This window comes from Periplaneta americana, chromosome 12, assembly GCF_040183065.1.
Source record: "Periplaneta americana isolate PAMFEO1 chromosome 12, P.americana_PAMFEO1_priV1, whole genome shotgun sequence".
NCBI classification, from domain to species: Eukaryota; Metazoa; Arthropoda; class Insecta; order Blattodea; family Blattidae; genus Periplaneta; species Periplaneta americana.
In genome coordinates this window covers 162197179-162213789 of record NC_091128.1, presented here as the reverse complement: position 1 = coordinate 162213789, position 16611 = coordinate 162197179, and the positions used below count along the sequence as shown (strand labels likewise).

At 33.7% G+C, this 16611-nt stretch overlaps 1 protein-coding gene across 1 annotated transcript; it reads left to right on the top strand.

The window, feature by feature from the left end:
* The first annotated feature begins 97 nt into the window (after positions 1 to 97).
* On the top strand, positions 98 to 10483 carry eIF6 (eukaryotic translation initiation factor 6). Its single transcript, XM_069842437.1, has 6 exons — positions 98 to 420; positions 1261 to 1346; positions 3125 to 3300; positions 5017 to 5193; positions 7755 to 7936; positions 9988 to 10483. Exons 1-6 carry the CDS (start codon positions 314 to 316, stop codon positions 9995 to 9997), a joined length of 738 nt encoding a protein of 245 aa, XP_069698538.1. The 5' UTR covers positions 98 to 313; the 3' UTR covers positions 9998 to 10483.
* Positions 10484 to 16611: the final 6128 nt, after the last annotated feature.

The window sequence follows — 16611 nt, the reverse complement described above, 5'->3', positions numbered from 1 at the left end:
TACCTGGGGTTTTCCTTTTTTTTTAATCTGTCTTTTGACCTTACCGGGAAGTGAGGTAACGGGATTATCGACTATCGATAGTGTCGCTATTGCGATTGCGCATGAGCAATTTCGTCCTCGTTTCATCCGTTTCAGCTGAAGTTGCACATGTTGTGTAACAGATCTTCACCGATTTTAAGCAATTGAAAATTTATTTTGAACTTGGATTGTTACGCAATATACGTTATATATATTGATCCAAGGAGGCAATTTGCTCATTTTGTTACATTTTCATTGGGTTACCGTGTGAAAAATTGTGAAAACATAGTTTGTTATGGCGGTTCGTGTACAGTTTGAAAATAACAATGAAGTTGGTGTTTTCTCTAAATTAACAAATTCATACTGTCTTGTTGCGATAGGAGGATCAGAAAACTTTTACAGGTATACCAGTTTAATGTATAATTATATTTTTCTGCCGGTATGTCTAGTGTTTTCCCTTATTGAACAATGCTACCGGTAATCACATTCTACTCAAATTTGCAGAGGCTGTTTTTACAGAGGAAGGACGACAAACTAGAAATAATAATGATACGTGGAATAATGAGTAATTTTTACACATGATAATTGGGTACCGATAATTGTATTCAGTGGCATTATTACAACAGTGTGATGTACTCTTTTAAGATCGTTTGACAGTAGGCCTAATTAAACTTCACGGGGATCATAATTATGTTTTGATGACAATTTTGGAGAGCCACAGATTTTAATGTTACTGAATATCACTGTACATAGCGCACGAGAAATGTCATATCACTTCAGTAACCTATAAAGTACGACGAGGTCTGTGATAAGGTTAGAGTGAGTGGGATTATGTAAATTGAGTGGCAGATCACACACAGCTAGTAGCCTCGATATGTAACTTGCTGGTTTACATTATATAACTACTCGTATTACGCTCATAATCTGAAAGAACTGTAAAGTGGCCAATTCCAGTTATTTAAATTTAAAACTAAGGATCACGATTCACTAATTATGTAGATACATTGCATTCTTCTTGTATAAAAATCTGCTTAATGTCCAAAACTTATTATGGTAAAGGGAATAAAAGTTTGTAAGGAAATAAGCCTCTAGAAATTCCATAACTTATCGTATTATTTTAAGATAAGCTTGCTTCAACGATTTACAGGAAGGTACTGTACTTGTAACGAACCGTCTATCATTGTAAATTACGAAATTAAATATAGTTACAACTTTTAACTTGTCTTTATGTTTTGCTTTTAGTGTATTTGAAGCAGAACTGGCTGAGACAATTCCAGTCGTGCACGCATCACTTGCTGGATGTCGAATAATTGGACGGATGTGTGTTGGTATGTACGAAAATCATTAACTTAGATGATGAGAGTAAAGTCATTTATTTAGCATTTTCTTGTGTATTGGTATGAATAGAGCTATTGTTGTGAAATGCTGCTAAGGAAAAATAAGCTTTTATATATAGGCCTAATTGCAAGTGGTACGATGCTGCTGCCATTCTGGATGGCTGTGGTGTGCCTAGGGCACTCTACGAAGATTCTTTTATAATTTGATATGCAAAGTGACCTCAAGATGAAACTAAACCTGTATAGAGCCTACTCATAAAAAGTTTTATATACCTCTACAAATAAATATTAGAAAGAGAGGAATAAAGCAATAATTCGTAGTGTTGTGATAATGAAGTGTGATACCATCAGGAAAATCTTTTATTTGGAAAAAGATTAGAGGAAATGCCACTGCCCCTGTACGGAAGTGCGCCCCTTCCTCCATTTCTTTTGGACGTAATAATGAAATTAGTGATGACAATAAACCACTTCTATGAAGGTCACTGCCCAAACAGTACCATTTATTTTATGTGGTAGTTCAGGAATTCATTTATAGCTCTGAAAAAATGTCTTTCCATTTAATATTTTCATCGTCTTGCGGTATTTTACTAAATAATTAACCTTCATGTTCCCAATTATAAAACCGTCTGATTAGCTCATAAGGAGGAAGTTGTATTTATGTTTTAACAATTGATTATATTCATTTTCATTGACAAAGGAGCAGCATAAGAATTGTTCAATAAAAGCTAGTGATTGCTTGCAACATGTGTACCTATTTGTTACTGAATTTAAACTGTTCTTTTGTAAAGCATATAATGATCCAAAGCATTTTAAAAAATTATATTTTTGGGCTATTAAAAATGAAGGAATTTCTACAACAGCTTCTAGAAACTTTTCTGTAGCAGCTTTACAACTACAGAACAATTAGTCATATTTAGAAAAATGTTTCTTTCGAACTTATCATTGAGATAGAAATCTGAGATTTTGTGAATAATAATTTATAGGTAAAAGTATCCCGTGGTGTCATATAGCGTATGGGGGCAGAGCTCACGTGCTCTGGGCACTAGGAGGAGATGATGTGGTTCACACCATACTTCAGGCACCTTTTCACCTCTGGAAAGAACCTATACTCAATTTGACAAGATGCTGGATGTGGTCTAGAGCAAATTGTGATGAGAAAAATCCCATTTCCATCCATGCATGAACCCAGGATCTTCCAGTCTCCAGTCAGTTGCTGTACCAACTGAGCTAATATAACTCTACATTGTAATAGTATTATTTATGACCGTCTCATATAGGACAAAGATTTTAGACACGTAAAGCAATGAGTTTGACATTTTATAACTGTAAACATCTGCATTAAGTTTACTTGTCATTTCCGGATATATATATATATGAAGAGTTCGCGGGAAAAACGATGAATGTCACATTTCTGTTAAGGATTAGATAATGATCTAATTGAGTCTATAACTGCAAGATGTAGTGCTGTTTCTATAGAAAATAAAGGAAGGGATTACTGTATTCGTGGTGATAATTCTCCTTTTTACCATTTTTCATAAGAACAACATTAAATTTCGTAGTGATCCATTGAATTAGATAATTACATTAACCTTAACAAAACTGTGACATTCATCGTTTTTCCCGCGAACTCTTCATATTATATATATATATATATATATATATGCAATGACCAGTGATGTCTATCAAGCAAGTCATCTCTTTCTTTCCCTCCCTTTCGCCACTTACTGTATATACCTACATAAAACAACTCATGTGCATTCTCTTGACAGGAAACAAGAATGGACTTCTGGTTCCAAATTCTACCACAGACACAGAACTGCAACATTTGAGAAATTCACTTCCTGATACGGTGCGTGTGCAACGTGTTGAGGAAAGATTATCAGCACTGGGAAATGTGATAGCGTGCAATGACTATGTTGCACTTGTGCACCCAGACTTAGACAGGGTAATGTATCTTGCTGTTCACAAACTTTGTTCAAAATACAACCTTTATTTTGCACTAAAGCGTCTATTGATACAAAAAAATGTTCAGTGTAATCCCCATTTCAGTTTGGTTGATAGGCTTTCTCCTCTACTCACACTCTTTACCATCCGTGAAGGGGAAGATGCTACTGTCTATCTTATTAACGTTTGACTAATTGACTTTGAACATAGTGAAAATTCTTATTATTGAAAACGTTTACCGGTAATCTAGATTTCGAAAATCTATACTAAGAGTTTATATTTCATTTCATTGTTATTTATATCAACTGGCACATTAAAAAGCTACCGACAACAGAAGATAAATGTTTTCTTCACTGCTAGTTGCTACTCTACAGGATAAACGACGGAACAATCTGCATTGTGTCACTCTCCCCTGACTTCATAATACAAACTAACATCCCTTTATTTAATTAATTATTAGTTGAAAATTTTGTAAAAACGACACTAAAATATACTGAAACATGTAATTGTCAGACATCTGTGTCACTGTATTTTATATCCATTTATGTACTTTATTTAATATTTTATTTTCTTGTGTGTACAACTTGGGGGGTGCAGGTATAAGAGGTAACAGCTACCGGTCTGTTATACTGACGGGCTCAGGGCAAGTAAAAGGGGAAAGAAATGCCTTCGCATCCTCTCAACTTGTATGAAATGTCGTTTAGTGATCTTATGTTTTTAAAAGTCTAATCCTAAGGCATCTTCAGGTTACAATAAAATATACTGTTTAGCCTATAAATTAAAACATTTCAAAGGTGTAAAATTGTCTAAAAATTAATATACAGTGAAATTTTAAAATAACATACTTCACTATTACGTATTTTTCAGCTTAACATATATTTTAAAATTCTCTGCTCAAATCACATATGTTACTGTGCACAGATATTTTTACGTTTTCTGAGCTTAAAAAGGTTTCATTATTACGTACAGCATTTTGAAGTTAATAAGTGTTAACACTTTTTTTTTTTTTTAATTTTTACGAGTTTTATGACTTTATTATGACATAAGGTTACAAGTAATAATTTTTATTCTTAAACAACTTATCGATTTTGAATTTTTATTCGTCTTAATATGAATTCTCATGTGTTTGACAGAAATATAATAATTTATGGAAAATGAACTATACTTAAAAAAACGGTTCACACAAAAAGAAAGTGATTTCTTCAGGTCATCCTAGTTCTTAGTTTAAGAAAGTTTTTATTTTATTTATTTTTATATTTTAAAATTGTTAGTGTTAAGTGTTTATTGTAAAGTTTAATAATTCTTCAAAGTGTACTTGTATGTTTGAATTTGTGCTGTGACACAAGAACTGTAATCACAACTGGTAACAGTAGGTCAAAAGGCATGGTTTTCAGAATAAAGTACTTTTCATTATAAAGTATAGAAGATTTGATTTTCCGATGTACGTTATTCTGAGATTTCATTGTATAAAATTACATTCCTATATAACCGACATTAGTTGGGGGCAGAAAAAAATATCAGATGATAGACGACATTAAGTTATGTGGAGAGTAAGAGGAAGGCAGAAAATAGGAAAGATTGAAAACTACTGAGTTTGCAGTGAAAGACCTGCCCTTGGGCAGAAAACTACGAATGAATGAATGAATAACATGTTACATCCAACATTATTTTGTTTAATTTTTGTTCATCTTATAGCTTATTTCTCTATTTTGTCCAGGAAACAGAAGAAATTTTAGCTGATGTACTGAAGGTTGAAGTGTTCAGGCAGACTGTTGCATCCAATGTTCTTGTTGGTTCCTACTGTGTTCTCTCGAATCAAGGAGGATTGGTCCATCCTCACACATCTGTTCAAGATCAAGACGAATTATCTTCCTTACTTCAAGTTCCTCTTGTGGTATGTAAAATAAGTCCATGCAGTAGATGTAAAAAAAGTCTGTCAGTGCCACTAATTGTCATTATATTGTTACATTTAAATTAAAAATAAAACATTTAACTTTATTTAAATACGCCAGCCTCAAAGATGATGAAGATGGATGAAAATGTTTTGTCCAATGGCAGAGTACGTCATTATTCGCTCCGACTCTATAAGTGGGCTTATACTAGATGTTGCTAGAGTCCACGGCAATTCGGAAGGCGGGTTGTCTGCTAGCGTTTGCGTCGAGAGAGACAGATAGAGAGAGCAAGGCAGTGTACAACATTGCCACATCGTACTTCACGCACGTGCAATACAAATAGCGCAGGAGAGAATTTAAATGATCAAAAGACAATAATGACCTTAGCCATTAATTACTGTAAGCATGACACCAAACAAACCCTCTTTCCTTCACTAACAATATTCTTTGCACGTTTCTCAATCCCACACCACATGCTTCTGCAGTCGTTTCTTGCACGTTGGCAACGTTGCTGCCAGCATCAAGATGGCCGGCAGCGTTCTGCTCGTTAACGTTTTTATAATAATTATACACCTTAAACACTATTTTCCGCGCCTGCTTGTGTAATACTTGTGTTTTTACAGTCTCTTCTTCCATTTACTTACCTTACATACAGTAAATGTTAGTTTTACTTATTCAATGTATTGAAACACTCGCACGTGAACAAACGAACTCAAGAAGTGCTTGTTATAGACTGATTCTGATTGGTTCTCCTGTTCAAGCTTGTGACGTCACATGCCATACAGGCTACAGCACATCTAGTGGCCACCCGCCTTCCGAATTGCCGTCTAGTCTAGTGCCGAGAAGAATAGACCACTTAGGGTCGTATTTCTGCACATTTAAAGGACAAAACTAAAATTCTTTCAGTCATTTATCATCATCAATACACTGCTCTCTTAAATTGATTGAGCATATTCGGAATTCAATCAATTGCGTTCCCAAAACACGCTATGAAATGTTTCATACGAAACAATTTTTATCTCAAAAAGGAAGCAAAATTGTATAACATTTTTTTGTTTGAAATATCTCAAAGAATAACCCCCTGAAATTAATAACATTACTTACAGTTTACTCTGTATATATGAAGACATAGGCATATGTAGTAAGTATGAAATTATGGATGAAAATTCCTCGAAGTCGACTTTCGTAGCAAAGTTTAACTTTGTTGAAAATTTTATAGACAATATTTTTGAGACTTTGGCTTTGGTAAATCGAGATTTGACGATCTGGTTCTGACATTGGCAATCACAATCATGACCATCTAAACGAATTAAATTAATGGGTAGTTGAACTAGAGTAGACATTGTCACAAACAGAGCTTCTTTTGAGTCTCAAATCAACGAAACAATTGAACTTCTGTTGATATTATACAATTCACAGTCATTCTTGCAGCTTTATATAAAAACAAATATTTTACTGTAAAATAAACCTAATTCTGAAGACATGGAAGATAAGAAGATGTCACTAATGACAGACAGAGTATGAAAGAGACATTATTATCCTGCTGACAGTTGGCAGAGTTATTCCCTGGAAATCTACAGAAACTACATGAAAATTATCTGAAGTCAGTATGCAGAAAATAATATTATGACGACCGCAGTAATTTATATCGTAAATATAAATTAATTGCATATCCAACTGTATAACCTATCCTCTATAGAATTAAATACTGGTACTCAAAATCAATATTAAGCCTTACTCCTTACCTGTAGCATAAAATCGCAATCAAATAAGAAGTTGTGTTATTATGATCTATTTGTGAAATCTGGATCTTAATTTGAATTCACTGTCCCTATAAAATTCAGTAGGATTTTGCTCATATCGAATAATACATTGAGGAGCATGAGCAGCTTTAATAATCTCATGGACGTCCTTAATATTCTGGCAAATTCAACAATTTTCCAAGTATTGGACATTTTCGCTATGTCCACGAATGAAAGTCAAAGTCTAGATTTTCGGCGACTTCGAAGTAAAGTCACGATTGAAGTTTACTTTCGTCAGAGTGTTGACTGTGAACAGAAAAATGATAACTTTGTTCTTTGCAAAGTCTCATTTATGAATAAGACCCTATTCGTCAAAGTCTACCCAGAGTGCATCACAGGCAGTTTGTCCACATTACACTCGTAATGAATGACGATGTAGAACTGTTTGGATATCACAGGAGAACTGAAGTACCCAGAGAAAACTCCTGTGTTGGCTGGACCATCAGTTTTCCCAGCACAGTTTATAAATTCAGGGTAGAGTGGAACTTGAACCCAGCTCCCCTGACTTATAAGTCCAGCACTCTAGCACTGAACCACCGTGACAATGATGATGAATATGTTGACCCCCAGTATTCACACATTTCTGGCCTGACATGTGCAAAGGAAATTCCCTATTAGCCAGTGCATTTTCTGGCTTGTTATGAAGTTAGTTTCTCGGCATGTTTTGCTATAGCTATTCTAGAGTAAAGGGATTCGTCCACTATACTTTGTTGTTTCAGAAGAATTCCATAAAACTCTTAATTGCATGTCATTTTTTCCAGGCAGGGACAATAAACAGGGGTTCAGAAGTGATTGCTGCTGGCATGGTGGTCAATGACTGGTGTTCTTTCTGTGGCATGGATACAACAGCTACAGAATTGTCAGTAATAGAGAGTGTATTTAAATTGAATGATGCACATCCTTCTGCCATTGCTACAACTATGCGAGCATCTTTGATTGAAAGGTGAGATCATTATTTCCCATATTGTATGTTGTATCTTCATTATTATTTTACGTACAGTATTTAAAGCATTTTTCAACAGTAACACACAATTGTAATGATATTTGAATCGGGATTTTAGACAAAAAGCTCAGACAGTCAAGCTTTGCATTTAGGAAGAAATATTTTATGGAAACAAAAGATTTTTGTGAGTTAAAACTAGGGACTGAAAATTTCACATTTACGAAATCCGCGAATTTTAAAATTGTGGGGTAGAAAGTATTTTTCTTCATCTGTAAGATGATTTAAGATTATTTTCTAGCAGAATTGAAAGTGCGAAAATATGAGAATTTCCAATAAAATTGCGAAGTCACGAGTAAAATGCTATTTTTGAAGCACAAAGCGCATTGTGTATACTTACTGGCTTTTAAGGAACCCGGAGGTTCATTGCCGCCCTCACATAAGCCCACCATCGGTCTCTATCCTGAGCAAGATTAATCCATTCTCTATCATCATATCCCACCTCTCTTAAATCCATTTTTATATTATCTTCCCATCTACGTCTCGGCCTCCCTAGAGGTCTTTTTCCCTCCGGCCTCCCAACTAACACACTATATGCATTTCTGGATTCGCCCATACGTGCTACATGCCCTGCCCATCTCAAACGTCTGGATTTAATGTTCCTAATTATGTCAGGTGAAGAATACAATGCGTGCAGTTCTGTGTTGTGTAACTTTCTCCATTCTCCCGTAACTTCATCCCTCTTAGCCCCAAATGGATTGTGTATATATACAAAAATTAAAGGCACTTTTTAAATACTCATAACATGTTGATTGATTACCTCTTTATCAATTATTTCCTGTTCTATTCGATAAATATATATTGATAATGAAGGTCTGATAATTCATATACATATCGTAATATCGATTATCAAGTTCTATATTTGATATGGGCTTGGCTAAAATGTGTTGTGTTGGTTTACTCAGCCATTTGCTTTTGAGATCACAGCAGAGTTGGATAGTTATTCAGTTATATTGGCAGAGTTGGTTGAATTTGTGAGATATGTGCTCCTTCGTAAAATGGGGTGTACAACTATAATTGCTAAGAGCCCAGCATTATTTCATTCATGGATTCTATACTTCAAATTCTAAGACAGTTTTTTTTTTTTGTAAATTCTGCAATTTTGCTGCATTGGAGAATAGAGCATTTTCAAAATGTTGTTTGCACATATTGTGGACACCAAGAAACAATGTTGACAATGAACCTGTTTTATCACAGTACAATGCAATTTGAAGGAGGGAAACATCGAACTGTTCACAGTGTTATCTTTTGAGAATTGAAAGGTAGAATGCACAAAGTTTCCTTTGGAAAAAATAGATGCTAATTTTGATGAAAATAGATGCAAAAATTCAGGTCCCTACTTATGCAAAAACAGAAAATACTGTTGTTAGACTCTTTTTCTTTTCTTGAATTTTTGTCAATACTAGTATAATATCCTAGATACTACAATATGTAATATGTACACACATAGTATTCTTCACCTGACATAATTAGGAACATTAAATCCAGACATTTGAGATGGGCAGGGCATGTAGCACATGTGGGCGAATCCAGAAATGCATATAGAGTGTTAGTTGGGAGGCCGGAGGGAAAAATACCTTTAGGGAGGCTGAGACGTAGATGGGAGGATAATATTAAAATGGATTTGAGGGAGGTGGGATGATAATAGAGACTGGGTTAATCTTGTCTCAGGATAGGGACCAATGGCGGGCTTATGTGAGGGCGGCAATGAACCTCCGGGTTCCTTAAAAGCCAGTAAGTAAGTACTACAGTATGGAGTAGCCACTCATAAGCATTCTGACTAATATTTTGGAACATAAGGGTGCAGTCCTTCAGACTACTTATCTTGACTAGAATTTTCATAGATTTTCTCAGCCATCTAGGTAAATATTACTAAAGACTGATCATGTTTTCCTTCATATTTATCCTGTTATCTCACCTATCACTGCACTTGAAAGTGTTGTTAAAGTAAGTAATGTGTAAATAAATTATCTTGAATTTTATTTTTGTTGCAGCATGTCGTGAAAATGAAGAATGCACACAAGTGTTGTTTTACTACAGAAGAACGTGTTAAATGATGCTGGCATCCCATTTTTGAGGGTGTTTTGTTCTCAGCTAATAAATTGCCTCCGTGAAGAAACAAGCAGAATGTCACTTAATAAATACTGGAATGGATGCGAAATGTAAATAATTGAAGAATGATGAGTATATTAATTCTGACCCACATGAGAGTATTAGTGAGCTGTTACGAAATTTAATCCCTGTTGAATTGTTACATTATGTATTTTTTTTTTTTTTCTGTATCTTTTTGTTTATGTATTAAGTCAGAATCATATCCCAGTAATATTTACATTTGTTCGTATTTTTGATTATGTCTATTCTGTATTATTGTCTCTTTTTGACATGTGAGTGAAAGAATCTACAATGATGTAGACATAACTTTTAATATAATGATTTAATGAGTAGAGTTTTATTTCTTTGTTTAATGACAATAAAGAGGTCATTCAGCGTTAGTGTGATTATATTTATAATAATATTAATCATAATCATCATAATAGCATCTTCTCATTTCAGTCTCATCAGTTGTATGTAGAATGTCCACTCGAAGTTACCGTATTTACGCGATTTTAATACACACGTTTTTGACAAAATATTGTCATGAAAACTGGTGTGTGTTATATTCGATGATGTATTATATTCCCATGCAAACACCCAGATTCGAATATAAATTATCAGTAATGCTGTATTTATGCTACGAGATATGGTGGGAAACAGCTGATTGAAATAGCCATTCCGGGTTCATGTTTTCTCATCTTTTGCGCATTTTCATTTGTAATATTGCATGTCTATTTTTGACAGCAAAGATCAACCACAATTAAAATATTAGCAGAAAGTGAAAATACCAAATGGAAAAATCTGTTGTAAAACATTCGTCTAATCCCGGAATTTCCTCGTAAATCTGCTGTTGCTATGTTCAGACTACTCACTGGCAATGATTATTTAAGTAAACATCTCCACAGAATCGGTATACAGACTTAACCAAATTGTCTGTTATGCTGTCAGGAGCAGGAAATGGATATGGATCATCTGGCAAGCTGCACAGCCCTTCAAATAGCTCAAGACATCACTTCGAAATATTGGGAAACATGAAGGAGAATGACTTTATTGTTAAATCAAGAGCGTTAGATGCATACATACATTTTTGACAACAATTATTATTATACATCTTCATTACATAACTTTTAACACTATATCACTTTGAAATATGTATTATGTGTCTTTCTCGTGTTAAATTTTACAATACCTGGTTAACATGTTTCAGCTTGTTATCGGCCATCTTCAGAACTGGTTGGTGCTGGTCTTGGCACCTTTTGTTTGTTTTTCCTGTGGTGGTGTGTTTGTGTAGTGTAACACATCCAATCACACAACACAAACAAGCTGCATTCCGAACAATGGTACACAGACTACTGAACATACCGATGACCAACAAGACTACAAAAAAGAGCTAAACACAATCAAATACATAGCACAAGAAAACGGATACAACCCTAACATAATAGACAACATAATAAGAAAGACAAAACATAATCACAAAAAACATAAGAGTACAACACAAACACAACACAAAAAATACATCACACTAACATACGAAAACAAAAACACACACAAGATTGCAACCTCATTCAAGAAATTAAATTACAACATCCCATACAGAACAAATAATACACTACAAAAGCATCTCAGCACACAAACAACACAAACAAATAAATACAACCACACAGGCGTATACAAACTCAAATGCAAAAAATTCCACATAGGACAGACAGGCAGATCATTTCAAACACGTTACAAGGAACACATCACAGTCATAACAAAACTACAAAACACTTCCACATATGTATAACATATCGCAAATGTTAACCACATAAACACAGACATGGAAATTCTATATATTCAACCAAAAAGCCAGAAACTAAACACATTAGAACAATACGAAATATATAGTAACACAAAAAAACAACTCAATTTCAGAACATACACACTCTTTGACTTCACATTACACTACACAAACACACCCCACAGGAAAAACAAACAAAAGGCACCAAGACCAGCACCAACCAGTTCTGAAGCTGGCCGATAACAGGCTGTAACATGTTAACCAGGTACTGTAAAATTTAATACTAGGAAGACACATAATACATATTCCGAAATTATTATTAATACAAATATTATTTTTAATTGCGTTAATGACTTAATAACGCTTATTACTTTTATTCTTAGATTTCATGTATACAACTTTTAACAATCAAGCATCTTTCAACAAGCCAAAAGAATTTACCAAAATAGTGGCATGACTTTAGTCATTGTCAATCAGTGTTCTGATCAAAGCAGATCTTTTGACCAGAAGTTCCAGTTCTGATACTGCAACTGAGGATGAATATGATGTATAGCTAGAGGTAAGGACACCTTTATAACCTGTCTTGATAATATAATTTTAATCTTTACTGGTTTTCAGCACGTGCGTATGTATTCACCAGTTTTTTGTATAAAAATTGGGGTGCATTTTGTATTCGAGTAAAGTATGGTACATTCTTCTCTCTCAAAAGCAGATCTGAAAGATATGATTTTCTTCTACAACGTTTTTAAAAGTAGAAGGCATTTCCAAAATTAATTTACCAATGTAGTCATATTTTGTGATTGAAAATCTGCACTTCAGGCTATTGTTCCATTAACATCAAAAGACAAGAGAGTCATAGAAATCTATACCAAAATTTTAGTTTCTACAAAAATAGACAATAATAATTGCTTTGCAATGATTGGTTACCTTCTCATTCTGGATTAGAAGGAAATTAGAATGCAGGGCAAATATAAGAACCGCGATCCAACAAATATTTCATTCTGAAATTTCGTATTATTCAGTAAAATTTTTAATAAAGAAAAATTAAAAATGAAAGAAAGAAAATAATGAAAATTAAATCTAGGTACGAAATTTTAAATAATAAAAATTTGATTTCTGATTCTCCAAGAAGAACGGCAGTTCAGACTGGTAACTGGACATTACTGTTTGACAGTGCTTCTCTTCAGAATTTTAATTTATACATCAGAAGAAGATTCAACTATAATTTATAACACATACTAAACTGCAAAGTTTTCAACATTTCAGATGAAAGTGTTAACAATAGGCATGCTCACTGCGTGTATTTTGCACTATGGATGTGTGCTGGAAACCTATTGTGCATGTAAACAGACAGTGTTGTGTGCTCAAACAGCGTAACCAAGTAACATCGCTGGCAGTTTGTAAAATAGATGCGTCTACTGATATGGTACTGGTATGTATTTATTTATTCATTCATTCATTCATTCACTCACTTGTTACTCAATTACTTTAGTTACTGGACTTCTTTATTTATTTATTTATTACTTTTTTCTTTATTTCGTTCCTTATATATTTATTTATTTACTTCTTTATTTATCTATTCCATCATTTGTTTTCTAGTTTAACACATTATTGTGATTCATTTACGAGTCTGATTTAAGGGGAGAGGTACACCTTATGAATAAAAAAAAATTGCATTTTTCAGTTTATTTCTTTATATAGGGTTACCAGATGTAAAAAACAAAAAGCAGGACATTCTTCCTAAAAAAGCAGGATATACTTAATTTATTGTTTTGCAACCAAGACCTCTTCAAGTGATATCTCTATCCATTGTTTTTGCTTCAGTAAAGTCTCATTTTACAAACCTATGGATCAACAATTGGCTCTCTTCTGACAAAAGAAAAATTTTACAGTCTGTTCAAAAGAAACCAAATGACCTGGAAATGTACAAAAACTTGCCCAGACATGTTCAAACATTTTTAACAAGAGCCAGAACAGGTCACATTGTCACTCAATTGTACCTACACCGATTTCACATTTCTTATAATCCTACTTGTCTGTGGTGTAATAATCATGATGAAGGTCTGGAACACATTCTTCTATACTGTCCATCCATAAACCACAAAAGAAGTAAATTAAAATCATCAGTACCAGTTGCAGAAGACACAGCCCTGCAGTATATATTGACTACACCCCACCTCTGGCTACTAGCAACAGGCATCTATAATGAACACAGATCAAAATACCTCTCATTTCTCGTGAAAAACAACAACTGAATAGATTACAGTGGACTATATGTTGTCAGCAAACAGCTGGATACATTAAGAAGATTGATTTTAATTTATTGTGACACTAATTTCGAATAATTTCACCCCTCCTCTCGGAAAAATATGGAAATTTAGTTTTCAAATGTTCAGAAAATTTGCATTTTCTTTTACTAGTTTCACGAGCCTTTGACATCTTAAAAGAACTGAAGGTTGCACAATATTACAAGGATAACTTTAACACGTACACTAGAGAGATTCGCCACATGAATAGAAACTCTCATGCTCACACGCAAACATTCTGATGGGGGCAGATAGAAAGAGTTAAATTTTTTTCTTTCATGTTAATAATGTCAAAAGAGGTGCTTATACAAATTTTGGCCACTTGACCGCAAGTTATATCATAGCTGTTCAGTAATCTTTAAAGAAAAATAAAAGTAAATAAAATAAAACAACTTAAGTTAAAGAATTCCTGCTTATAATTTTAAAATTTTAAATGTAGAACTCACTTTTTTCCATGTGCATGTTACATTGAAGCATGTAGCATTAAAGTATAACCTGGAATAAAATGCATAAGAATTACAGCAATGAAAATAATTATTTTAAGAACATCTGTTAGTTCTTCATGGTACATACCACAAGTTCTCTAAGTCTGTCTTCATTCTGCTAGTTTTCTTCTTTCTTTTGAATATTATGTTGTTGTTTTCTAATGCCAGGCGTTTGACAATAAAGTCATTTGACCTCTTGCACTCCAATATTTTTCAAAGATATTATCATGACCAGCCACTGAAGCACAGATTTTGAGGTGTTCCGAATCCATTTCTTGGTTTGAGTTACACAATGGGCAGTTAGGGGACTGATATATTCCAATTCTATGCAGGTGTTTGGACAAACAATCATGGCCTGTTGCCAATCTAAATGCAGCTACAGACGATTTTCGTGGTAAATTGGGAATTAACTGTGGATTTTGATGCAGAGAGTTCCATTTTTTCCCTTGGGATTGAGTTATCAAATTTTGTTTGTTGAAGTCTAAGTATGTAGATTTAATAAATCTCTTCACAGAGTAATACGTAGATTTAGTAACAGGTCTGTAAGTAGCAGTGCTGCCCTTCTTTGCTAAAGCATCCGCATTCTCGTTTCCCAGGATTCCACAATGGGATGGTATCCATTGGAATACAATTCTTTTATTGAGTGATATTGATTGAGAGAGTATTTTAGTTATTTCTGCTGTTTGAGATGAAGGTGTGTGTTTAGAGACGATTGATAGAATAGCTGCTTTGGAGTCTGACAATATAACTGCATTCCTAAATTTATTGATGTGGCATAGAAGATTCCTGAGACATTCACTTATTGCAATGATTTCATCATCAAAACTTGTTGTTCCATATTGAATATTATATTATAAAAATGATTTCATTTCCATGTGTTCCATATTTCGCAAATTACGCAAAAGAATATTAATTCAAAACACAAATGTGGCAATAATTCAAATGCACACAGATGAACAACGTTTTAGTAAATGTTAGTGGTAAAGCTGTGATGAAATCAGTACATGAGAAGCATGATAGCAGAGTCAGAACACACTGCCTTTGACTACTGAAGCCAAAGTTATAAAAGTCCCACACCATGTGATTCAACATGTCAGTTGCTGGCATCTCCTACAGTAGCAAAAGCATTGAAATTGCATTTTCATTTGATTTCATTTCAACATTGGAATTGGATTCTGAGTCTACCCAAAACATCAGCAGTCTCCTTGAAGTGAAATATCCTATTAAATAAAAGCTAAAAAAACAGTTCATTTCAATTTTTTAAGAAATCTAATAGTTTCCTAATTGCTAACGAAAATTATAATTTTGTTCAGTGGGATAATCTTCCTCTAATTGAGAGTTTACCAAAAGAATTGATGGTCATCCCATTCTCTTCATCACGCATTTTATTGATTATGACTGCATTTCTTGTGTTGTTTACTCAGGCAAAGAACAACAGAAACAAAAGTGCACACTGTTAAACTTTCATCCTGTGCTGAAAACAGTATTTTACTATGCCAAGTCTCTCCAAATACTGAAGAAAAATAAAAAAGAAATTTAATTATAGATACTTAAGTTACTCTGTTCTGAAAATAAAAAAAACATAGGTACAAGAAACAACTAAACTCCCTACGTAATGTACATTGTTGCAGAATGGACAAAATAAGTGAAAAACCTTTAGAAATTGTCGGAAGTCATTAAGTCCTTCTTGTGTGCAATTATATATCTCAAAGAAGAAGGGTAGGCCTATGATAATTTTTGTTTTTATACATTACTGGTATATACAGATTACTAGTAAATGACAAATTCCCTACTCATAAATAAAAAAATTAACATTGTTATAAAAGTATTCAGTGAAAATAATGAAAATACACAAATTGCAACGAAGGAAAAAATGGATATGTAGGGACAAAGAGTATTGTCTAAATGGAAATATAATTTCATGTTGATATTGCAACGAAAAATAATGAA